At 46.4% G+C, this 24918-nt stretch overlaps 2 protein-coding genes across 2 annotated transcripts in view; one reads left to right on the top strand and one right to left on the bottom strand.

Annotated features, from left to right (window-relative positions):
- IL5RA (interleukin 5 receptor, alpha) overlaps positions 1–336 on the top strand; it is a 12536-nt gene extending 12200 nt beyond the window's left edge. The window contains exon 10 of the mRNA XM_010003368.1: positions 244–336. Coding sequence (XP_010001670.1) covers positions 244–336 — 93 coding nt within the window. The remainder of the gene's footprint in view (positions 1–243) is intronic.
- Positions 337–4339: 4003 nt separating this feature from the next.
- CNTN4 (contactin 4) overlaps positions 4340–24918 on the bottom strand; it is a 107229-nt gene continuing 86650 nt past the window's right edge. The window contains 11 exon segments of the mRNA XM_010003347.1: positions 4340–4557; positions 5703–5871; positions 7349–7461; positions 7959–8145; positions 9400–9515; positions 10037–10271; positions 12284–12354; positions 13432–13581; positions 14299–14457; positions 16898–17015; positions 18769–18944. Of these exon segments, the coding sequence (XP_010001649.1) occupies positions 4457–4557; positions 5703–5871; positions 7349–7461; positions 7959–8145; positions 9400–9515; positions 10037–10271; positions 12284–12354; positions 13432–13581; positions 14299–14457; positions 16898–17015; positions 18769–18944 (1595 nt within the window). The 3' untranslated portion in view covers positions 4340–4456.

Below are 24918 nucleotides of genomic sequence, written 5' to 3'. Positions count from 1 at the left end.
TTTTAAACCCAATGCTTTCTTGATTTTTACCTCATAAACATTTGGGGTGAATCCCCCTTTAAATGCATCAGCTTTTTTGCAAAACACATTCAGCTAGGGCTGTGGAGCATTTGTTTCCTAACAAATATTTAACACAGGCTTAGAACAATTTGTGGTGACTTCCCTGTCTTACTTAGTGCAGTTTAGTTGCTAAGCTCTGCTGAGCTCCTAGCACAGCAGCTCACAGCAGTTGTTGCTTTGCAGAGAGCACGAACCTGCACCACCGAGACCGAGACCGAGTCCATCAGCTTCGCTGGAGATCTTTACTGCAGTGTCCTGGATGACTCTGTCTTCTGAGAGGGGACACCACCCAGCACTGCCAGAGCCAGCTTCATGTCACCTCCACTGTGGTGGCCTTTCCAAGGGAGAGGAGGACTTGCTTCCATGAGGTGCCTTGCATGACCATAAGCTATTAAACAGAAAGTCACAGTTGAAGCAGGGTGTAAGCACATGGTACCTGGGTAGGAAAAAAAAATAATCTGGAAAAGAGCTAATGGCTTTTTCTTTTTCTTGTTGACAGCTGAATCTTTTTGATTTTTGCTTTAAATAACTCTGACAATTCATTATGCAAACTGGGACTTGGTCCAGCCTTCATCCCCAGTGCTGCACAGCCACAGCACAGCTGGCCTGGGAGTGGGCACTCACACAGCCCTCACTAGGACCCTGTGTCATGAAAGAGCAAGAATTCAGCAAACAACCTGAATAACCTCCATGGAAATGCAGGTCCCTGATCAGGGAAGTGTCTGGCTGTGCTGAGCAAGCCTGGAGCTGAGCTCCTCATGGGCACTGTGGAACAGGGCAAAGGCCGGGCTGTATCCCCCGTGTGCAGGGGCACTTACAGCTCCTTAACAAGCTCCAGCCTTGGCTGCTGGGAAGAGGCTGGCAGCTGCAGGACTTTATAAACCTCTGGATTTTACAGGCTGTTTAAGACAAGGACAGTTAGTTTGCTTACAGGACTGATGCCCAACTAGAGTCCTGTTACTTCTGTGCAGGCAGCTGGCATCTTGCTGCTGCAGGCACAGCTCCTGAAACCTCAGTTGGTGTGCATGGTGGGTTTTTCAGGTGGCCTGGGCTGCTGCATGGGTTGGGTGAGCTGCAGACCCGTGAGAAGCCACACCTAATCCTACAGCAAAGGCACAGCTTGGGAATTAAAACTATTTTTGTGAAATAGCTATGAAACACTGCAAAAAACTGACAGGACTGTCCCACTCCTGAGCCATGGGCAACTGAAGAGCTCCCAGCCCAGGCCCTGCTGTGCCAGGCACATGGTGAGACCTGGGGTGGGGAGCACTCCCACCCTCAGGCTTTTTCTGTGAGGTTCCAGAATATTGGTAAAAAAGTCTAGTTTGGCAGCCATGTGGACAAAGACCCTTGCCCAACAGTTCCTGGTGCCTGCTCCACGCCTCTCCTCAGGTGTCCTGACTGCCCAGCACATGGGAGTCCTGGCTCTTTATTCCTCTTCTGGTTTGTGGAACTTTTAGTCATGTTCTTTCTTCCTTCTTGTAAGATTTGTGACAGTTTGCAGAAGAAACGAGGCATTTTTAATACCTAGGTTTCTGGGGGGCTGAAACATCCCCAGCTTGGGCTGTATGAACTGCTGCAGTGGCCGACCTGCCTCCTGGCATGAGAGAATAAAGCTCAAGGGGGAAAAAAGAAAGAAACAAGATTATAAAAATGGGACAAACCAATCAACTTCCTCAATTGCACTTAAAAAACAAAACAGCTTGGAAATGCAGAGTTTTCAACTGTACAGCAATTAAAGAAATGTGCCAAGGACTTCTTGGTGCTCTCTGGAGACCTTCTGAGCCCCAAGGAGTTGGGCTCCCCCTCCGTGTGCAGCTCCAGCCTCCTTCAGGTAGTTTGGAAAAACCCAAGCCCAGTTCTGCAATATGTTTTTCTTCTCTATCTGTTGTTCCATCTGAAACAAACTGTTTGAGACAGCGTCAGTTGCTGTTTCTGATTTTTTTTACATACCTTGTGTAATCCATGGTGTGAGTTACCAAATAAACCCCCCTGAAACCACTTGAACAACCCGAGCTTTGACCTCTCAGGCTGTGGACCATGAAGCTCTCCTGTTCTTGCTCAGTCCCTTGACTTCCAAGAAACCTCCTCTCCGCCGAGCTGGCCAGAGGTGGGGATAAGCACCTTAACAAGGAATAAAAAGAAAGATTTGACTCAGTAAGTAAATTGTGCCAAAAGTAATGGAAGTTCCCAGGTGCTAGAGCCTAAAAATAGGCATAATAAATGAGCCTGGAAGGGGTTTGCTCAGGGCAAGGCTGGTGTTGCTCTGCTCTCCCACTGCCCGTCCCCGCGGCCACTCACTGGGACAGTAAATGCCACTTCAGTCTGTTTGGATTTTTCCCTTCTTTTCACCTCTCAGCAAGACCCTGGGCTTCCCAGGCTGCAGAGGCTCCACTCTGCTGGCACCAGCCCACAGGCACTTGGAAAAGCCGTGACTCTACATCAATAGAATGTATAGACTCTACATCATCCAGGTTGATGGTCTTTTTTGCCAGTTTCGGTAGCAATTTCAAACCAGAGATGTACAGATATAGATATTTCTTCGTCTGCTGTCACCAATTTTTGGCTCAGACCGACTCTTCTCCTTCATATCTTCACATTGGTGACAAGCCCAGCAGGTGCTGCCTCGAGCTTTGGTGAAGTTTGTCACTGGGTACAACAAAACATGGAGGAAAAACGCTCCTCGAAAACAGGTATCTTTACAAATGACAGAATATTTATTACCAATACCTTTAAAAAAAGATTACATCTGCTAGATCACTGATAAATATCATTTACACTGGGGAGAAAACTACAGAAGCTTTTTTTTTTGTTTCCTTTTTCTTGTTTTTGTGGTTTTTTTGGGTTTTTTTTGTGTTGTGTTTGTTTTTGTTTGTTTGTTTTTACATAGAATAACCATATCAAACTAAGAAAGGAACACAGCTTGAAATACTGACAATATTTCTCTGGTCAACACCCCTGACTTTTACACAAGTGGAATCCTGATTATGAGTTACTGAATAAATATATTTAGAAGGTCTAAAAGTTAACGGTATCATTTTGTAAGCAAAAAAGACAAGTTACAGGCAAATTCAAGCTATCAGGAAAAAAAAATAGATAATAAACCACTGCAGCGCATTTCAACTTGAAAATTTTGTAGAAAATTCCGTTGCCTTTTCCGAGCGTTTTCCCATCTGAGTGAACTTACAAAATTACCCTGTGGTAACAAACAGTCCTTCTCTGAAGAAGAATTCTTTTGCTGTGGAGATTGTTGTTTTCCAGCGTGACTCTGTTTTGCCTTCAAGTGTCTGTGGGGAGTTCCTACAGAACTGCAGCCATCCCAGCAGAGCCCCACCAGGACAACCTGGCACGGCTCCTCCCGGGCTCCTGGTGCAGCCCAATTTCCCAAGCTTTTTTCCATTCCAAAGGCTGGTGGGTGACATTCTGGTGTGTGGCAAAGGCAAGTGTGTGTTCACACAATGAGCCCAGGGCAGCTTCACCTCTTGGAGCTGCTGTGTGTTGATTTTCTTGGAAGAAACACTCCTGAAGCCAGGAGGATTTACCAGGTTTCTGCCCTAAGGTGAGAACCACACCATTTGCTTGCTCTTCTGCGGACCTGTCCCTTTTGGTCACTAGAGGCAGAGATCACTTCTTTGCAGTATCTTCACTCCTATCAACTGGATGCTAATTATGATAAAGACAAAGCTATTTCAAGACAGCCCCTTGCTGCAAGATGCTGGAATATTCGCTACGTCTCCTGTAGTCCACAACCAACCATGGATTTGTTTCAAGATTCTGACGTTCTCACCGAGCATTTCGAGTTTGTCCTGTTAGACCTCTGGATGAAACAAAACATCTGGTGTGTTGTGAGCACCTGATGTACCACAAGAATCACTGTAACTGCCGTTTAAAGACGTTACCAGCCCAGCCTGGAGCAGTTCTGCCTTGTGTAGCCTCGTAAAACCGTGCAGTGACGTCGCAGCCCATTTGCTAAGAACAACTTTGAATTCTCCATCATAAAGGAAAAGATTCCAAACAATATTTCCATGATAACGTTGTCCATAGCATTTTATAGCAGAGGAAAAATTAATATCTACATCATATGTTAACTTTAAAAAATTCTATAAAACACTAAATATATAATAAAAAATATGCATATAAGGACATATGTAAACTGCTTTGGTAACATCATATTACAGATGTTTTCAGTGCATTGCAGAGTTTCCAAGGAAACTTCAGACAAAGCTATATTTGCTTTGAGGAAGTACTGTATAATGCCATTCCTAAAGAAGCATAAACATTTTTTCCAGTAGTAAGGTGTACTCAAACCACAATATTACTTAGTACTGGGTGTCTTCGAAACAACTAGCTAAATGTTGCTTATATCATAAACAAGAAGTCCAGTGTGTCATTGTTGTCATAAACTGGAGCGAGCTGTGAGCGAGATCATGATGGTGCTGATGGCTGAGAGGGTGCAGGCCTTGGAGGTCGAGGAGCCCGATCCTCTCACGTACGCGTCTGAGCAGGGGAGAGAGGGAGAGGGTGAGCGAGGAGAGCAGTGTTCATCAACCCCAACCTCCCCCCAGATCTCATCTCTCTGTCCTCTGGTGCTGGTGGGAGGCAAGGTGGCTCCCAGGGTGGGTGGGACTCCTGGTGCAGAGCCCTCCTCCTGCTGGGTTTCACCTCTCTCACTGGATTTCTGGTCTCACTCCTGCCGCTGCTGCCTCGAGTCTCCTGTTACTTCATGGGCTGTTTACTTATGTTTTTTACATGTGTACTATATTCAAGCTGTTACAGCACCAGCCTGGCAGGACCCGCATCCTGGAGGAGCTGATTCTTGCCCTGTGCTCTAACTGGCACGTGTTCCTGCTCTTCTTTGCTCTCCTGTGTTTGCTGATTTAATTCTCCTGTATGGTTTATCCACCCACAGGGTACAACCGTGGTGGAGAGAATTCTGATCTCACCCAGAGTTTTCTACATTGCTATAATTCTCATGCCATATTCCTGCATTGCAGAGGCTCCTGATTTAATGCAGCTTATAAACTGTGGCATTATTAATGGAAGATGGGAGATGGAGATTCCGCAAAAGCAATGTTGTGTAATAAAATACTCTCTTTTCTGTTTGTTCTTCTACACAACCTCATTTCCCTAAATAAATATTTATGCATCCAACACACAATGGAATATGGCTATACAGTAGCCTTATAAATTTAAAAGCCTCCAAACATTTTGTATTTCGTTAAAGAGAATTGCAGTGAAACAATACATTCAACATGTAGACGAGTATGGAAGGAAGAGAGTGGAAAGTGTCTAGAAATCTGAAATGCAAATATAACTACTTATGATGGAGTTTCTTATGGTTTAATACTGACTGAGGATGAAACCAGAAACGTGGTCTGGAATGACTGGTGGTCCCAGGGAAGTCTGGGTTTCAGCTCCTGGGAAGTACCCAGACCCACAGCCTGCCCTGGCTCAACTTCCAGCCTGGATTCCTGCCTGTCTTTAGACACAAAGAGGGTGGAAGGTCTGCCTGGGAGCAGCAGGGCTGGGGATGCTGCCTGCCCAAGGCTCAGCAGCAGCAGGAGCAGGCACCAACCCTGGCTCCTCATGGGCACCAACCCTGGTTCCACCCGGGCACCGACCCTGGTTCCTCCCATCCTTACTTGAGATCTTTGGGATTCGGATTTGTTCGCTGCTGCTGCCGTCGCCGCCGTCGCTGAAGGGCTTGATCTCGATGATGTAGTCCTCGTTGAAGGGCAGGGAGAGCTCCACCGAGGTTTTATTCGTTTCTATGACCGACGTGCTGCTCTGCCTGTTCCACCTGTACAAAACCTGCAGCCAAGGGGAGAGGAGAGGGGGAAGAAATGGTGGAGATGCTGCCAGATTTGTTGCCGCTCTGATGCTCAGAGACACGGTCTGGTCACAGAGGGGCCACTTGGACCCCCCAGGGGCTTTTGCTGGGGACCGACACCAGCACAGCGGTGACACTGCCTGGCTGGGAGGTGACGGTGGGAGGAGGGTGGTGCTGATGCAGCCCTGATAGCTGGCAAAAAGACCCTCAGCAAAATCTTCCCCTTGATCTAACTAAAATAAATCCCCAGGGTTGTGTATAGAGGCCGAAAGTTCTCACTGTGTTTGTTCAGGAAAAGAAGTTAAAGAGTATTTGATTCAGTGACACTAATGGTTTCCCAAAATAACTGGCTTTTTTGGAATTCCTTTCTATTTTTATCATAAATTGTGACATAATATGCAAGGTTTCCAAGAAAAAAAAAAGAAGAAAAATGGGAAACACTTTGCTATGATTCAGGAAAGAATTCCATCAGTCTGGGTTCCCCTAACAGTAAGTTCAAAGAGCACTTTTTGGACTTGGCTATTTCAGGCTGAAATGGACTTTGCTATTTCTCTTACCCTCTTCCAACTAACTACTTAATTTGATTTTCAAACCTAAAAGTGGGTCCAGACTGCAGAGGCTGATACGAGGTTTTGGCTAAAACCTCTAGGAGTTCCTTGGTTCTGATCATCCGATTCAGTGCACCAAGGATACTTGGGATTCCTGCAGGAACTCAGGAGAGTTGGCACCAGCTGGCAAAGCTGCTGCCACCGGCACTTCAGATTGGGAACAAATAGGAAGCATCTCCAGGTTCTTCGTTGTTTCAAGCTCTAATGGAAAAAGTTTGCATAACTCAGCCCTCAAGGCAGTGGCTGGCAACAGCACAGCGGTCTTCTTTGGGCCAAATTAAACTCTTGTGTAAGGTAAAGGAGCTGAATTCTTTCAAGATTTCTCTCCAATTAAATAATACCCTATTTAAACTAATGAAGATCCTTTTCCTTTTGGCTTTGCTTTCTGAAGAAAATGGGAGCTATTATAAAAGCATTTGATTTATCTGCAATTAAGGAGCCAACTACAGCCTTTGGAAGGTGTCCACCAAAGGCAGGGGAGCAATCCTGCAGGAGCAGGTGAAGGTCTGTGGGCTGAGACCCTCATGAGTGCTCATGGGGGTGAGCATTTCTGGGGTGAATATTCCTGGGGGAGGGCAAGTATCCAGCAGGACATGGTCACTCTACACAGGCATGGCCTCTGTTCTGGGAGGAATGCTCCAGTTTTAACCTGACAAACCAAGTAAATCCCATGCAGAACACCTCATCTGGTCTTACTATAAACCCCAGCTGGACTCTGGATTAATGGAAATAGCCCTAGAGCAGAATCCAGTGAGAGCTGAAGCTTTGTGAGGACCCTGCAGGACAGGGGTGGTGAGGGGGGTGCTGCAGGGCAATATTCTCCAGTTGCCTGAGCTGACAAAATACTCACTTTGTAGCCTCTCACTTCTGACTCATTGTCCAGTGCTTTCACTTGGTCCCAGTTCAGTATGATCTTGGAGTCAGATGAATTCCATATGACATTCCCAGGGGGCTGGCTCGGTGCTGTACCAGAACATACACAGCACTGTATTACTGAGGAGGAACATTTCCCAGGTGAATCCCTCCCAATGCCAACAGGGCTTCCACCACCATAGCTGAGCATGCCCAGAGCCCTGTTGCTCCAGAAAGCTAATGAGCTATTCCACTGCTGTGCGTCCTCAAGGTCACAGAAGGTGTGACACAACACAGCGCTCTAAATGAAAAAAGGATTCAGTCAGTTGCTCAACATGCCTGAGACCAGAAGAAAAAAGCCCTCTTGAACAAGGAGATAAATATTTCATTTCCCTGCACAGCTGTGATTCCAGCTTGCATGCTCTGCTTGCTTAACGCAGGGAAGAGCCTCACAGAAAAAAAAAAAAAAGAAAAAAATTAAAAAGTCTTGTGCACAAAAACCTGGCCAGGAAACGTCTGACAGCTCCTTCAGACTCCAGAGAACTTGCAAACCAGAGAGGGGACCGTTGGCAGAAACCACCCCAGGCACCAGCCCCCCAGGCACTCACGTGGCTTTTTGGTGGTGACGTTGACGGCGGCGCTGGCGGGGCCGGTCCCGGCCGTGTTGTAGGCCCTCACTGCCAGGTGGTAGAGCGCGTTGCCGCGCAGGTTGGTCACCTTGGTGGACGTTTGGTTCCCAACTGTTCGGACCCTCTTGGCGTTCTCTTCCTTTTCGTCGTGTCTCCAGCACCTGACCTGAGGAGCAGAGCAGGTGGGTGTTCACCCCCAGCGCCCTGGGTGTTTCCAGAGCTGACACTGGCACTTCTGCCCAAAGTGAAAGTGCCACAGGGACAGGCTGGGAGAGCTGGGGTGTCCAGCTGGAGACGAGAAGGCTCTGGGGAGACCTTAGAGCACCTTCCAGTGCCTGAAGGGGCTCCAGGAAAGCTGGGGAGGGATTTTTTTTGCAAGGGCTTAGAATGAAGGCAAAGGGATGATGGCTTTAAACTGGAAGAGATTAAGGTTGGACATGAGGAAGGAAAGTTTTTGGCTGTGAGGGTGGTGAGACTCCAGCCCAGGTTGCCCAGAGAACCTGTGGCTGCCCCATCCCTGGAAGTGCTCAGTGCCAGGTTGGATGGGGCTTGGAGCAACCTGGGCTGGTGGGAGGTGTCCCTGCCCATGCAGGGGAGTGGGACCCAATGATTTTTAAGGTCCCAGCTGACACTGGCACTTCTGCCCAAAGTGAAAGTGCCACAGGGACAGGCTGGGAGAGCTGGGGTGTCCAGCTGGAGACGAGAAGGCTCTGGGGAGACCTTAGAGCACCTTCCAGTGCCTGAAGGGGCTCCAGGAAAGCTGGGGAGGGATTTTTTTTGCAAGGGCTTAGAATGAAGGCAAAGGGATGATGGCTTTAAACTGGAAGAGATTAAGGTTGGACATGAGGAAGGAAAGTTTTTGGCTGTGAGGGTGGTGAGACTCCAGCCCAGGTTGCCCAGAGAAACTGTGGCTGCCCCATCCCTGGAAGTGCTCAGTGCCAGGTTGGATGGGGCTTGGAGCAACCTGGGCTGGTGGGAGGTGTCCCTGCCCATGCAGGGGAGTGGGACCCAATGATTTTTAAGGTCCCTTCCAACCCAAACCATTCTGTGATGCTATGACAGATCCTGCACCCCATTACAAGCCTTTCTCATTCCTCACTAGAAAGCAGCATGGGTGCAGCCCTCTCTGCCTGGGACGTTGAACCTGCCTAGCCATGCATGTGCATTCATGCAGCTTTCCCCCAGCAATCTCTCTGATCTGTTTGCAGCCAGACCACCTACAGAAAAACGTGCAATCATTCACCATGTGAGAGGAATCTCTGTACTGAACAAAAGGAACCAGATCCTCCACGGGAACCTACCCGTTGAGGAGATGCAGAGACACATCCTGCAGCAGCTGCACTGCAATGCCTGCCCATGATGTGACTCCACATATTCTCAGCACTCAGCACTACAAGGATCCTGCATTGTGCTTCCATACCTCATATCCCTGTATTCTTCCTTTGTGCTGGGTCTCTCTGGGGGGAGCCCAAGAAACTTCAACATCTGAGGCAGAAAGACTTCTGGCCAAAACAGTGGTTGGGGCTCTCGTCGGCTCTGGGTAGAGAGTTAAAAATAAGATTAGAAGAGTTTTTTATTTTATGTTTAATTAGTCCCACACTTCAAGGGATTTGATTTCTTCATTGAGACAGGCCACCAAAACAAACTGCCCCATGTCCAAAGGGTGGCCTGTCAGCCTGTGCCAGCCAGCACTGCTCCTCTGCACAAGAAATAATGTCATTACTAAACCCAAGCCAGGATTCCATGTACTGTAATTAGGACAAGAGGGAACATTTTCTAATCAGTGGACATTAATTCATACTGAATCTCAGTGGAATTCTTTCCAGATTACATATTACTTTTCCATTAATATCAAAAGATTTCATTATGATTAATGTTATTTTAATGACTATCAAAAGAACTAATCATGGCTTGCCATTTATTATAAATCAGAGCAAGGACTGGGTATCAAAAGGTATGTCAAGGTGGGTGCTAAACCCTTCCAGACCCGGTCAGCCTCCCCTGTGTCCAGCCGTGGGGAGCAGGGAGAGGTGTGGGGGGTAGGATCCCGGCTCTACCTTCCTCTGCTGAGTAGACGACGGTCACGGGGCTGAAGGAGCCTTCCCCCTTGTTGTTGTACACCCCCACTTTCACCTCGTAGGGGGAGAAGGGCGGGAGGCTCTCGTTGCGGAAGACGTATCGGGCGGCGTCCGGGGAGGCCACCACGGTCTGCATCCAGCTGACGGTGCCGAAGGGCCGGAACGCCACCACGTACCCGAACCCGCCTCCGTTCTGCAGCTCCTCGGGCACGGTCTGTGGGCAGGCACATGGGGGGAGAAACAGCACCTTCAGCAGTGGCACGTGGCTGTGTCCGTGCCCACGTGCTGGCTCTCGTCCTTCTAAAGTTACTGTCCTCAACAGAGACCAGGGGCAGCTGGAGTCCTGCCTCTGCACCCAGCCTGAACCCATCTCTTCTGTGTCTCTTCCTGCAACCCAAGCTCCCTGTGGTCAGGGGGCAAAGCAGCATCTCCAGAAGACACTTCATGAGACTTAATTCATCTGCTGAGGCACCCACCTTCCCTTACTGGCCAGACAGGGAGCCCCCAGTAACGATGCAAATTCAGACACTGCAGCGACTAAGAGGCTGAGGTTTGGTGGGGATGAGCTAAGGAGACAGTCCCTGCTTTCCCAATGCATGTACAGCTGCTCTCATGTCTTTAGAATCATATGGGAAGCCCTGAAGAACAGGACCTGGCAATGTCCTGGCCAGCACATGGCTGGTGGTCCCTTGCTGGCCTGTTGTTACACAAGGGACCCAGAGCAGGTCAGCCAACTCTCCACATCTCATGGGATGTGACCTGTTGTGGGGTGTGATGGCAGGGAGCAGCTTGTCACAGATGTGAAGGAGAAGGGCAGGCAAGTGCTAGGTAACAGCTGGAGGAAACCACCTGTCACCTCCAGGTCACTTCTGGACACATTGACACTTCCTACTCTCAGGCTTGTAGGCCCTTAAAAGCTGCATCAGAACTCAAAGCTTCAATGTATTAAAATAAAAGCACAGTCCGGTTTGGGCTGGAAGGGACCTTAAAGCTCACCCAGTTCCAACCCCCTGCATGGGCAGGGACACCTCCCACCAGCCCAGGTTGCTCCAAGCCCCATCCAACCTGCCCTTCAACACTGCCAGGGATGGGGCAGCCACAGCTTCCCTGGGCAGCCTGGGCCAGGCTCTCCCCACCCTTCACAGCCAAGAATTTCTTCCTAACATCTAATCTAAATCTAATTATGGGCCCCTCTCCCACAGATGTCCATGTTGTTTCAGCAGGTGCAGGGGTTACTTTTGGGGACTGCTTCTTACTCTGTGTTGTAAGGCTCAAAAAATACACCAGACCATAAAGAAAAGGGCTCTGGACATTTAAAAAAGAAAACTGACTTCTCTACCAAAATACAAGTTATATTTTATGCAAATTACAACTCAAATCAGTGGCTGATGTTCTTGCCTTATGTGTTTTTGAAACATATTGCAGAATCTTTAGGAGACACGGCGTAGCTAATTAATCCAACAGAGAAGGAAATTCAGCACATGGAGCTAAGGACAAAAATCCATTTATAGTTTTTAATAACCTTAAAAATATCTCTGGCAATTCATTCTTCCAACTTGGTCAGAAATAGTGCTAAGTAGAAGTGTTAGCTTGTCTAGTGAAGTTCATTATTAGGCAAAATATGCCAGCTGCATTGCATCATAACATGAAAATATGAGCAGACAAACGACTAGAGTTCTAACCCCGACTGCCTCAAGGAATATTAAACACTTTTCATCTCTGTATCTCCTCTTGCTGGCTTTCATTAGGAGCATCCCAAGGCAGCAGGCAATGTTTTGTGCAAACTCTTAACTACTTGCTGCCACATATCCCAGTGCAGGGACAGGAGCTTGGGAACCAGCCACAATTCTCAACCAGGTCAGGATGTGCCAAGCCTGGCCTCACAAACTCTCTTTTACCCCTTGGGTGGTTCCTGCCCATCCATGTTTTGCTGGATGTGTGTGGATGTGTCTGGAGTCAGGGGAGCTGAGCTGGAGTGGCAGCAGTGATGCTGAGCCCCCTCCCCATGACCCCTGCACAGCCCCTCCCCACTGGCTGCCTGGCACGGGGCTGGGATGGGGAAAGGCTGGAGCTCCACTTAAATGGCCAGGCTATTTGATCACACAGGCTGGGCTTTTATCCTGCAAACAGTTTGAAATCTACAGAAACTTCACAGAGGTCTGGGGTGAAAGGGCACATCTAGATCAGGACCATAACAGTTTTCCTCTCAGCTTGGACTCCACTCACCTCCCAGGTGATGACCAGCTCAGACTTGCTCCCGCCGCCACCGCTGACGTTGGCTGGGGTCACCTCAGGGACTGCAGAGAAAGATGCAGAAGATGCATGTGGTGACTTTGAAACCAGAAAAATGCATTGAAATGGAACAGACCTGTGCAGCAACAGAACTTTGCTGGCCTTCCCCTGCTGGGTACCAGAAACACTGTTAGGAAATGACTAATTTGCCACGGCAAACAACCCATTAAAGTATGTCAATAATAGTATATTAAAAGAATGTCAATTATCTTGTTTAGTCAGTCTCTAATTGTTTAGTTTAAACATTTATCTTCCATAAAAAAGGCTTTTACTTATTTTTGTATTTCATATTCTGTTCCATTATGGGCTAAAACAGAACAGAGGGGCCACCTACCAGGGGTTTCCCATCACCGTGGCACTCATCCCTGCAGCCACCAGGCTGAGCCTGTGCCTTGCATGACCCCTTTTTGTCAGATCAAAAGATGGGGACACCATCAAGGAGCCTTAAAGCTAGGCTTGTGGCTTGTGCAGATACCTGTGAACAGGCACTACTGAAGATCATCCTTACACTGTGCCTGAAGCAGTCTGAAGACACCGTGTAGTTCCAGGTGGTGTGTTTGAGAGAAAACAAACCTCCAGTAATCCCATGAGAAGATCCTACACATATGGCAGCCCAGGGTGGTTTCTCCAAGGCTGATGGCCCACAGGGACCAGGTCCAAGTTACTCGGAGAACCACAGAAGCCCCCAGCATCAAGGGGCTGCCAGATCTCCAGCTGTGAAGCTCAAACTCATGCTCCGAAGGTGCTGTAGCCTGTGCTCCAGTTTCCATCCCATTGATCTTGGAACTGAGAGGAACTGCTCTCAGACTTTGCCTCTCTCCTCAATGGATACCAGGCAGTATTTTAAAAAAAAACCTGCCCAAATGTTTTGTTTTGTTTTTAAAAAAGGGGAGGGATGAAGTGTTGCTATACATCCAGGAGAGGAGTCAGGGAGTGACCAGAAGAGCCCACGGGGAGTTCCACAATGGAGGAGAGAAATGGGTGTGGAAAGTGCTCCTCAGCTTCCTCCACTGCAACATATCCCTCAGCACTGAGGAGCACTTACCCAATAAGACTCCACTGAGTTGCCCACCACTACTTACGAGCTTCTTCAGTTCTTCTCTTCTCGGAAGGTCTGCTGGGTTCTCCAATGCCAATCAGGTTGGCAGCCACTACTCGAAATTCATACTCAACCCAAGGGTTCAAACCCACCACTGTGGCTGTGAAGGTCCTGCCATCGATGATCTCTGGAACTAAGGAGACAGCCACAGGTCAGGAGTGCAACAAAAACCACTGGAATTATTACAGGCTGCTGAGAAAAGGTCATACCTGATACCCTTAAAAGTGAGGGATTAATGTAAACACAAAGTGACTAATAAACATTTTCTCATTTTTCTAACATGTTGTTGACTGCAAAGAAGTAGAAGAGGTGGCACTAAACCATTGTGATTTTCACCACAGAAACTCCTGCTATTAAAGACTTTCTCCTAAATTGCTAGTTTTCAAAACAATGTGTCAAGACAATAGGTTTAAAGGGGGTTTATTTTTCTCTTTTAAAACACACTGTTCTCCCTCTATTTACTGGCTACTGGAAGAAAATTAACCTGACGGAATGAGCAATTACATCATGGGATTTTTGCTTCTATCAGGAAAATAATTCTACTTAAAGATAGGCCAGATGACACGGTCTGTCCCTGAGGGATGTCTTTATAGACCACAATTACTGTTGTATATCTCCAGAGAGGCAACAAAAGATAGGAATTCATTCTGTTTGCCCTGAAACATTCATGAGAAAAATGGATGACTAAGAGCAGGTTGCCAAACTTGGAACTAGTTAATAAGCCCATTCTGCAGCCAGTGAAATTACTTTTCACTTGGAGGTGCAGAGCTGCTCCTCTTGACCTGTGAAGGGTCCCAAAGGATGTGTTTTCCATCAGTGAAGCTCTTTGGGGACCTGGGAATGGACCTACCTGTGCTCACAGCTTGCCATCCCACTGAGAAGGGGGTCCTTGCTTGCACAACATACATGGTGATGGGGCTGTGGTTGTCTGCTCCTGGCCTCCAGGACAGCTGAGCTGTGGTGTCAGTGATTTCATCTATTGTCACAGCTTCTGGTGGGCCTGGGGGACCTGTTGGGAGATTACAGGAGAGGGCTGCTTGGAGCTTCGTGGTGACTGAAGGAAGGAGTGTTCTGCTCTTCCCTTCCTTAGGACAGAGGTAATTGAGTCCCTGTGGAGGAGTTAAGTGCAGCCCCAGCCATCCCATGTCTGCTGCTTTATGACTGGCTGATGGACAAGCACCATTTTTGGCTGCAGCTTGATGGACCCAGAGGCTGGTGAAGAGCAAAGGACCAGCCTGGAATCAGCCTCATGCCTGAGTGTGAACCAGCATTTTCTGTTTCACTGCTGAGCTCCTTCTAACCAGTAAAGCACTGCAGGACACACTGGTCAGGGAGGGGACATCTCTCTTGTATCACATGGCCCTTGTTGTCACTGGTGGTACAGGAGGTGAAGTCTCTCCCAGAAACACCATCTCAAGCAAACTCTCCTCTTGCCGTTCACTCCCTGGACTAAAATAATTCTCCTATGCCCAGAGAGCTGGACGTGTTCAAATATCTAAAATACCCTGAAACCTTCCAATATCCTGTCTTTAAAATGAAAGTTTCAGCAGGTCTAGCCAGATCTAATTTCCCAGAAATTAAAACTTTAGAGTGTCTGGCTGGGGGGGAGCAGCCACACAGCACAGCCTCACCGAGCAGGCAGCTCCCTTGATCCCCACTACAAGTCACACCAGAGAAATGAGATTTCATTGGAACTGTCACAAATTACTCCTGCTGCTTGGCAGAGGCTGAAATGAACCATCCTCACTTCATGCCTTGGAATAACCACGGTTAGTCCTGACATTTCAGAGCATTCTTCTTTACAGTGTGCAGGCTACACTAGAGCAAGAAGGGAAAATTGATCTGATTTACCAGAGGCCTTTGGGCTGCTGACAGACACGTGCTTCTCCTGTTCTGATGGCAGGAAAAAATCCCACCCTGAGTGAGTGGGCTGGTCTGTTTGTGCCAGGGCCAGGGGTTACTGCTGTGTGCTCGTTTGATATCCCCTGACATAGGTAATTGATTTTTATTCTAGTATCTAATATCTTATTTGTTGGCATAACTCCAATGTTTCAAAAAAATTCTAAACATTATTCTGAAGGTCTGTTTATGCACCAGCTGCTCACCTACCCCTCCAGGCTCACAGCTCAGGGATACTTCCCAATTTTTATGCAGCTGATGAGACAGCACAGCCCAGCTCCTACCCCAGCCCTGGGACCACTGGCCTGGACAGGGAATTCACTGTTGATGTTTTTAGGGAGCAACAAGATCAATAATTTTACCATCCCCAAGGGTCATTTTCTTGTGAGAATTTAGTGTTCCTCCTGCTTGTTTACAGAGCCAGCTCTAAGGAAGTTACCTAACCAAGGCACCCGTCAGCAGGTTGTTTTGAAATGTTTGTGCAAAACAACCAAAAAATCCATCTGAAATGATGCTGCAGTGGAAACCTGAGAGACAGTGGCATGGGGGGTGACCTCCTGGGGGGTGAGGAGCACCTTGGCTGCCTCTGGGGCCAGCTCTTGGTGCAGCGTGGGGCTGAGGATGGCAGCCTTCACCCTCCTGTGGAACATCGTGAGGAGAGCAGAAATCACAGAGTTGTTAGAGTTGGAAGGGACCTCTAGAGATCATCCAGTCCAACTGTCCCACTGAAGTAGGATCACCTACAGCACTTTACACAGGACTGTATCCAGGCAGGTTTTGAATGTCTCCAGAGATGTTCATGCTAAATGCCTGGCTAGAGACAAGGGCACCTTTCTGAATGAAAGTTCCTGGCTAATCTCATGTTTCACTCTGGCACAGCTCTGATAAAGAGGGAATTTCTTCTTTTTCATCTTCTCCTCCTTTCACTGAGAACTTACATTCCATCAAGAATGTGCAAACTATGATTTTGCTGGGGTCCATGAGAACTGAGGGGAGCAGACACAGAGCAGGACCAAAGTTTGCTTTCCTCAAGGTAAGGAGCAGGAAAATATTGATTACATTTATTGAAAGGATCCAGGCTCAGGTTAACTATTTGCTCTCTGTGAAAGCCACACAGATCACTTGTGTATGGTAATGAATGGATCTTGAAATACCAGTGAAGTTACTATATCATGTTGATTTTAGAAGAGGACCAATACTGGTGGGCAGAAATGCAGTGAATAAGCTGGATCCTGTTTATGCTTCATAGCTCATCAAAGAAATTAGCTCAGCTGGTGCAAGTTTTGCATTCAGCACACAAACATGTACTAGTGTGTTTATCTGTGCTGTGCCTGTTGTACAAATATGTGTATCTGAAAGAAGCTTTACGTGCACTGTTTGACAATGTACTGTGAACCCGAGCATGACCTTAGAGCTTATTTCTTAGATTAAACACAAGATGCTGGGATCCCCATGAATGTCTCTGAGCCCAAGAATTGTCTTAACCAGCAGCAAAATATAGAAAAAAAAAATTAATCAAATACCATTTTACAACAACAAAATTCAAATACCTCTTACAATCAGGTCTGCAGCAGCTGATAGCTTGTCCACACTTGTTTGCACCATGCAGACGTACTTCCCAGCATGCTTCAGCTGGATGCTTCTGATCATCAAATCACCAGCTGAATCCTGCTGATAAAGTAGGGAAAAGTGGTTACAATTACTTTTTAATGAGCGCTAAACATCATTATCACATGAAGGACACTGTGACTAATGGATTTACTTTACACTGGCTGATGAAAACATTAGTAATGCAAGCCGTGGCCTATTAAAATTATGTGAGGCTGCCTTGAAGATAAGAGAGGGAGTGTTACTGAAGTTCTGGCTCCTGCAAGGGGCAGGGCAGCCTGGCGTGGGTCCCACCAGCAGCTTCCCCATTAAAACAAAGTGACAAAGCTCATGGAGGGCAGGTTTGCTCCCATTTCTCTCTCCGGATGCCCAATTTACAGCCTCTCTGTGTTCAGATGCCCAAGTTGTGTCTGCATCTATTTCCTAAGTGAAAACCAGCCCAAATTAGGAGACATCTGCAATAGCTTCATGGCTTTGTACTGCGGCCAGCATTTTGATTGCCTGGTGTTTTTGTGCTAAAGACCATGAGAACAGCACCCTCTGAGGAAATCTTGCATCACCTAGCAGTGATGATTTGTTTTCCAAATGCCAAGTGCACGTCTGATTAACTGTTGAATAGAACTAATTATGCTTCTGTATGTATGGGAAGCTGAAAATTCTCTCTACGTTTTTCTCCAGCCACAAAGCATTTGAGACATTCAAAATCTCAGGGTAACCTTGTGGCTTTCTGACTGAAGAATATTAATAAAGTTTGCAATTTTAGCTTTGCAGGCCAACCAGGCACAGTGGCAGGGAAGTGCCAGCTCTGCTGATGTGTGCCCCAGGCATCAATCTTCTAATGATTTTTTTTTAGGGATAACAGCAAGCCTTATAATTGTATGTCCTTTTCATTTCAGCATTAAATTCCACTCCTGACAAATGTAAGCATGGACTGAAACTCAGGGGAGCTACACATGGCTCTGTAAAACTTCCCTTAGAGCAACATGCAGATCCCTTTCAAGATTTGTACCTCTGCTGAAAATTTGTTGCATTTCTTTCCTTCTTTCCCTTGCTACCTTCACCCAAAAGAAGTAGGAGAAAAATCATCAGGAAGGCTAAGAAAACATTTTCAAACTGCAACCAAGTTAGAAATTAAACTCCCCAGATCCTGCCTAATACACGAAAGGGTAAATCAGATGAAATCTGAACTGCAAAGGAAAATGTTATGCTTGGAAAGGCAAGCAAGGCCAGGAGATGTGCACAGGTAATGCTGAAAAGAACTGTCATCTCCCACGGCCGGGATGCTTGTAACACTACACAGGTGCTTTTGTGCAGAGGAAAAATACTTACTCTGAGCATATGGTCACAAGAGAAGGACACAGACATCTCAACACGCCAACAAACACTGCCTGAACAAATTTGAGGCTAACCTCTAACTTCCCAAATCTCTGTACAAACACAAAGTTCTACAATTGCTATATCTACATTTCTTTTACTGTTAGACCCAGAGAAAAGCTACTACAGACTTCTGTGGGTAAATGAGAAGGCAGTTTTTTGCAATGAGAAAACACATTATAGTGTGTCTGGTCTTCTGACATGCAGCCCACTGCAATGTGAACACCCTCTTCATGTGAGCAGATTTCAGTCATGTCTTTGAGCAGCTACACCACCTATAACCAAGCACTGTGTTGGCAAGTTTATCTTCTTGTTTACAAGATGCAAGATAACATCTCCTAGTATTAACTTAGTCAAATTAATTCCTTCTATTAGTAAGCTTTTTCTATGTTACCTACTTTTATTATTGCAAGGAGGTTGCTTTGGTATTAATACTTACCCCTCCAACTCTTTCAAAGTGATCCCCATCTTTTTCAAAGTCTATCAGGTGTCCATTGAATGTCCAGGTGAACATGATATCTAGTGAGTGATCGTGAGATACCTGACAAGGCAAGACAATGCTCTCTCCAACAGTGACATCCATGCTGAAGGGGGACACCATAACCCGGGTTGGATCTACAAAAAACAGAAAAAAGAAAAAGGGGGGAAAGCATAAATCCTGCCCTCCTGAGACATGGAGAGAGATGGGGAGCTGAACAAGATCCTAAGCAGTCAACCACACCCTCAGGAGTGCCACCAGAGCTTGAAGAGTTTGCAGTGATCACTTAGGAAGATCCTTAGTGCACCAAGGGAACTATCGTATCTTTGATTTTATCCTCCCAATACCTTTATTTTTTTTGTTTGACTGAAACACCATTAATGAATCCTCCAGAACTGCCTTCTAGCCACCAACCTGGAGAACAACCAGAAATGAAAAGGCTGGAAAAGAGTTCAGGCTTGTTAAAATATCTGAAAAAGCTGGGAGATCAGAGATTATTTTATTTGAATCTTCTTACTTCCAAGATTTGTTCCACAGTCACATGTTGCTCACCATGTTATCCAAAAACCTATTTTATTGTTTCTAAATTAAATGCTGCCTTAAGAAAACTCTGTTAATATAAAATCTCCAAAACTGGAATGAAGAGGAGTTTATTAAAAACATAAGTGATATCTGCTTGACCTGGGAAGGCAAGAATCAAACTAACATTCTTGTCATATGTCACTCTTACTGAAAGCAAAGTGTTGAGAATACTGGCCACCTCCTCTGTTTGCTGGACAGTTTGGAGTTTTAAATCCAGGTACTTTTCTTCCTCTAAGGAGGCCCCACACAAAGAATAAGTATCAATGATGAATGACACCAGACTTTTTCACACCATGGAAACCAAAACTCTGGCCCAATGAGCCAAGTCCTGTATTAATGTTAGACAGAGGTTTTGGGGTGAGATGTGGCCCTGGGTTTCTAAGTCCTCAGCCTGACGTGCAGCTGACTTGGGTTGGTCAGAAGGACAGAATGACTCACATTTTAAGACCTCTGTGCTCTTACACAAGATGTCACTGAGCTTGTGAGCTAGAACTGAGCAAATATTTTGGGGAGATGAAGCAGAAGAAAGGTGAGAAAGGGCCGCTGTCCTAAACAGGAGATCCTCAGATGAAAGCTCTCCAGACCTGCAGCTATCTGGGATGTAGCAAGGGCTGTCTGTTAAATATGGGCAGCAGCACCTACCAGCCCCACCTTGGCCTTCAGGCCTAATCCCTTATTCACTGGAGTTCACATGGATCCTCTAGTGCTGATTTAATTGTCTGTTTTTCACTTTAGTTGTGCAAAATGGTGGCACAGAAAGATGAGCCATGACACATGATACAAACTTCAGCTCCTCATCTGTGCCCGTGAATTCCCTCTGCCTCTGAAGTTAACATTTGTCTTTCATTTCTCTTGACAAAAATGCCATAATTTTTTTCTTCAGGGACTCAGAAGAAATGAAAAGGAGAAAAAATACTGCTTAACAATGAGACCAAAAGTCTGAAAATCATATACAGATAGATATTTTTGCTTATTCCAAAGGTCTGCTCTGCACAGCTGTCATGCTAAAATACTACAAACATTATTCATTCTCTGGTACTTGAAACCAACAACTTGACTACTTTGTTCAGAGCCCATAGGCTCACTGCTTAATTCTCTGCTAAAATAATAAGGACACAGCAACAAAGTTATGTACCAAGCAGAACTACTCACTGAAATTCAGGGGATGTGAAGCTGTTCCTGGGTTTTCAAAGGCCTCACAAAAAGTGTACCAAAGGTGGTGAAAGAGATTTCATTGCTGACCTGAATAGGCTTCAGATCAAGTCCTCAGGGACTTGGCTTTATTACGTTGAATGAATTTAATTAATCTATATTTTGGCTTAACTTCTAATAAAATAGAGTAACTCTTAGCAGAACCACAGTAGATTTTATGAAGGCTAAATAATTAATAAAAGTGAAACATTTTACGTTTCTCAGGAGAAAAGCAATGTAAGTGGAAGTTGCTAAAAGAATGTTTAATTCTTGCCCAGGCTTATGACGTTGTTTTTGGTTACAACTGGTGTATCAGGATTTTACAGTCACTTGGGACTGCTGAAACTCAGGAAGATATGGAGCATCCCAAGCTCAGGACACTACAGAAACACCCACCCCTGCAGTGGGGCTCAGGCATGGAATCACTTCACTGAAATGCCTTTCAGAATTAGAAGTTCATCCTCTGCCCTGCTCAAAGCCTGTATGAAATATTCATGGAGAACAGGACTGGGAGGTGAGATGGGTGCCTGCCACAAAGCCTCAGAGATCTCTGTAAGCCCTGGTCCTTAACAAGTGTCAGCACCCAGGTTTTGCTGTAACTAACCCTTGCCTCCACAGCACTTGCTGCAAGAGGTGAGAAGTCCACACCATAAATCTCATTCTGCCTGCCACAACACACACCTTTTATAAGCCTGTAAGAATTAAGCATGGCTGTTTGCTAAAGACCTGCTTTCCAGAGCAGCTCAGCACAGCTCCTGTGGACATCACAAGAACTGGAAGTGCCTGGTGCCTCCAAAACCAGTCCCCCAGGTCTCAACCCAGTCGTGTCAAGCCTCATTGCCATCTAACAGTTGAGCACACCAGGGAAGGGCTGGTCCTGCCTGGGGACAAGGGACGTGGGGAGGGCTCTGACCCAAGCCACGCTCGGCACAACCAGGAGCCCCTGCAATGCACTGAACAAACCACCCCCAGGAATGCTGATCCACCTCTTCTCAAGGAGTGGGAGAGCTGAAAAACCAGCCCACCCACTCCCAACCTTTACCAGCCCCAGCAGAGCAGCACATGGCAAATGTTCCAAGGGCACCTGAGGGCAGCCGAGTGCCAGCACCGCTCGGTGAGACACGGCCAAGGGCTGAGCAGAAGGATTAGATCTGCATTCTCAAAACCTGTAACATCAGGGACTTGTGAAATTATGGTGAGTGCTTTAATGCTACCAGAATTGTGTTGGGTCGCAGCCAAGTCAGAAACAAGAATAAAGAAAGCACTGATGGTTGTATCCCGAGTTAGCTCCTCATTTATTCACCGACCACCTGCGAGGCGAAGGGAGGCAGCCGGGGAGGCAGGTGTTATGGCAGAGCTGATCTCAGTGTTGTTACTGTCCTGTCCCCCCAGGGGCAGCTAATATTGCCTAGGTGGCTGGCACTACTGACAAGGGTAGTTCATAAAAGAAAAAAAAACTGTGATTTTGAGATGATACTTTGAGATGATATTCACCTTTGGAGCACTCTGGTGCGTTTTGAGAGGGTTTTAAAAATAAGGGTGCAAGATTCAGCTGCAGAAAAGGGCTAAGAATTTCTATCAGTAGCATCATCCCTGGAGCTGCCTGCAGGTTTCTGAGCCCTCTGCAGTGGGAGAGCAGCACCCAGCACTGCCCAGCTCTCCTGCAGGAAGAACAGACAAAAAGCAAGCAAAAACGTCCCAGGTCACTTCTGAGAAAGTTTATCTGGCATTGCTGAGATGTTTTCAGAGGAGAAATAAGTGAAGAGCACTCTCCAGGGGGAACAGCCTCAGGGATGAAAAGCTCTCTGCCATCAAGAGGGAAAATAATCTGGTTTTTAGTCTCAAATATGAAACCAAGTAAAAAAAATAACTCAGTTGTACGTGCAAACATACTCCAGAGGTGTCCTGTAGGTAGAGCAAGTGCATTGGCCTGGGCTGGGCTTTGCTACAGAGAAAGAGGAGCCCCTTGGTGCCCAGGGCAGGGCTCAGGGCTGTGTCCTCTGGCAGGGACTGGCAGTAGGTGTCACTGGAGGCTCAGGGAAGCAGGGAAGATCCCTCCCAGCCTTCCCTGCCAACCAGCCGGTGCAGCCTGAGGGTAACAGTTATCCCAGCGGGAAAGAAGCCACCTCACCCCGGTTTCCTCTGGCCTGGGTGCCCATCTGGGGGGACTGGTTGTTCATGGGGGGCAGCTCAGCAGCACTGCCTGTGGGTGCTGCAGCTCACATGGGGTGTCGTGTTCATCTGGAGGACGTGACACACTGGAGAACAATCCACAGTGGCACGACATGAGTGACACAGAATGAATCAGAGACTGACATGCAGGGAGAACACATTAAAAAAAAACCCCAAAAAACAGGTCAGCCCAGACATGCAAATACTTTTTGAATGATACAAGAGGACCAGGACAAAGCCAGAAGCCACGTCACATATACTGTGCCCACCAGCAAGACCTCAACTGACCAGAAGGTTTTTTCCACTTAGAGACAGGCAAGTCTCTTCATTCTAGATGTCCACTTAAGTGTCCTATTTCCAAGCATGGTCCTTTCCAATCTGGCTCACCTCTGGAGGCTCTTCAGGGAAGGGTTTCCACAATGCTAATAATTGCAGTGCCTTTCACTGAAGGATAGCAAAGTGCTCAGTAAACAATGAGATGTGCTTTGCCAGCCCTGACTGCTGAAGGAATAGAGAGTATTTCACTATAATAAAAGATTGAACTGTAACATTCTTGGGAGTTGCAGCTTCTGTTCTGGGCCTCAAGTCAGTGAATCAAGCAACTCAGATTAAAAAAAAAAGGAGATCATGTCAGCATTTCCAGTGCTGCTTTTTGAAACCAATGCACCTAATCCCTGCATGCTTATTTAAACATCCACCCTGGCATAAAGGAGCAGAGAGAGAAGGAAATACCCAGATTTTGATGTATTTATCCAGGGTAAAAAACTGAAAAATCAGACCCTTCCCCCAAATTTAACAGTGCCTTCAGAATGTTCTACTTCTAAGGGAAATTTTCCAGTACCTTCCTAGGCTTATTCCTTCCTTTCTTCTTCCAGCCTTGCCCATTTCACTTTATTCAAGATTTGTTTGCACTTCCATGCTGCTAGGTTTTGTTAATAAAAGCTGATGGAAATTTTGTAAAAGATCTTCCCCTGAAGGGCTTGCAGGGCTTGTCCCTCCCCTCTTTACTCTCTTGCCTAAACGGGAAGAGTCTGTTGTAAATATTCATAAGTTTGGTGGGGAAAGTATTGCACGTGGACACAAATCAGCTGGTGAAAACTGCAACAGCTGCTTATGGACAGCAGAAACATGGTCTGGCTTTTTAAACGGGAAAAAGAATTAAAATAAGGAAGCAGAGTTTGGTTTTGTGGAGAGATCTGTAGATTTTCTTCAAGTCCATACGAAAGATTAACATCCCAGCTATGATACTCAGAGGACATGTTTGAGTTAAACAGCAGTGGTGAAAGGGCTGCTACAGGGTGGAGAGGATATTTGTAATGGGCTGGACAAGAGGGGACCAAGCAGACCAACCCCATCTCAGCAGCCACAGCTCTGACTCTGCACCACGTGCTGTGCTAGGAGCATGCCAGGGCATCTGTTGGCTGCTTAATGAAAGCCAGTGTGGATGACAAGGTAATTTCAGGTTCAAGCATGAATGCCCAAGTGCAAGAGTTTATGTTCAATTACCAGATGCTTCAAACAAGCAGCTCAGGCAAAGGCAAGCGAGGCCAAGCACAAAGGGCAGGAATTGGACAGAGTTCTGCTCCTCCTCGTGCCAGATTTCCCTTCCCATTGCTGATATTCCTTATGTGGTTCTGGGCAGATAAGCAGTAGTTTCAAGTTTGATTAACCATCTCGTTACCTAATTCTCTTAAATAGCCATTAGCATCACCATGTTAAAGATGCAGCTGCATTTTTTCCTTATCTGCATAAATGATTTAATGTACAAGATTTTAAAATAGGTTTTTCTTGTAGACAAACTGTAACTTGAGTACTTGTGACTCACCTTTTCTCATTCTGAAATACCAACATATTTACTGTTTTCATTTTGTTTTTTATCAGAGGGAGTTAATAAAGGCACTGCACAACAATGTCCTCTATTTGCAATGACATTTTACATTATTGTATTGATTTCAAGGCAAATCATGTCTGGAGACAACAAAAATCAATCTTGGCAGTAGAATCATCTGTTATCTGTGAGCAACTGAAGATTCAAAGTCCAGTGCTTAAATACTCAGATGTGCTCTAACATTTCCTTCTCTGCTATTTATGAATGAAATAATTATCCAAGACCATAAAGTCAAAAGCAGCTGAGAGCTGATGACTGGCTGAGTGTCTAGGAGCTCT

The sequence above is a fragment of the Chaetura pelagica genome, unplaced genomic scaffold, assembly GCF_000747805.2.
Source record: "Chaetura pelagica isolate M959 unplaced genomic scaffold, ChaPel_1.0 scaffold328, whole genome shotgun sequence".
Lineage (NCBI taxonomy): Eukaryota > Metazoa > Chordata > Aves > Apodiformes > Apodidae > Chaetura > Chaetura pelagica.
This window is presented reverse-complemented; position numbering and strand designations above follow the sequence as displayed.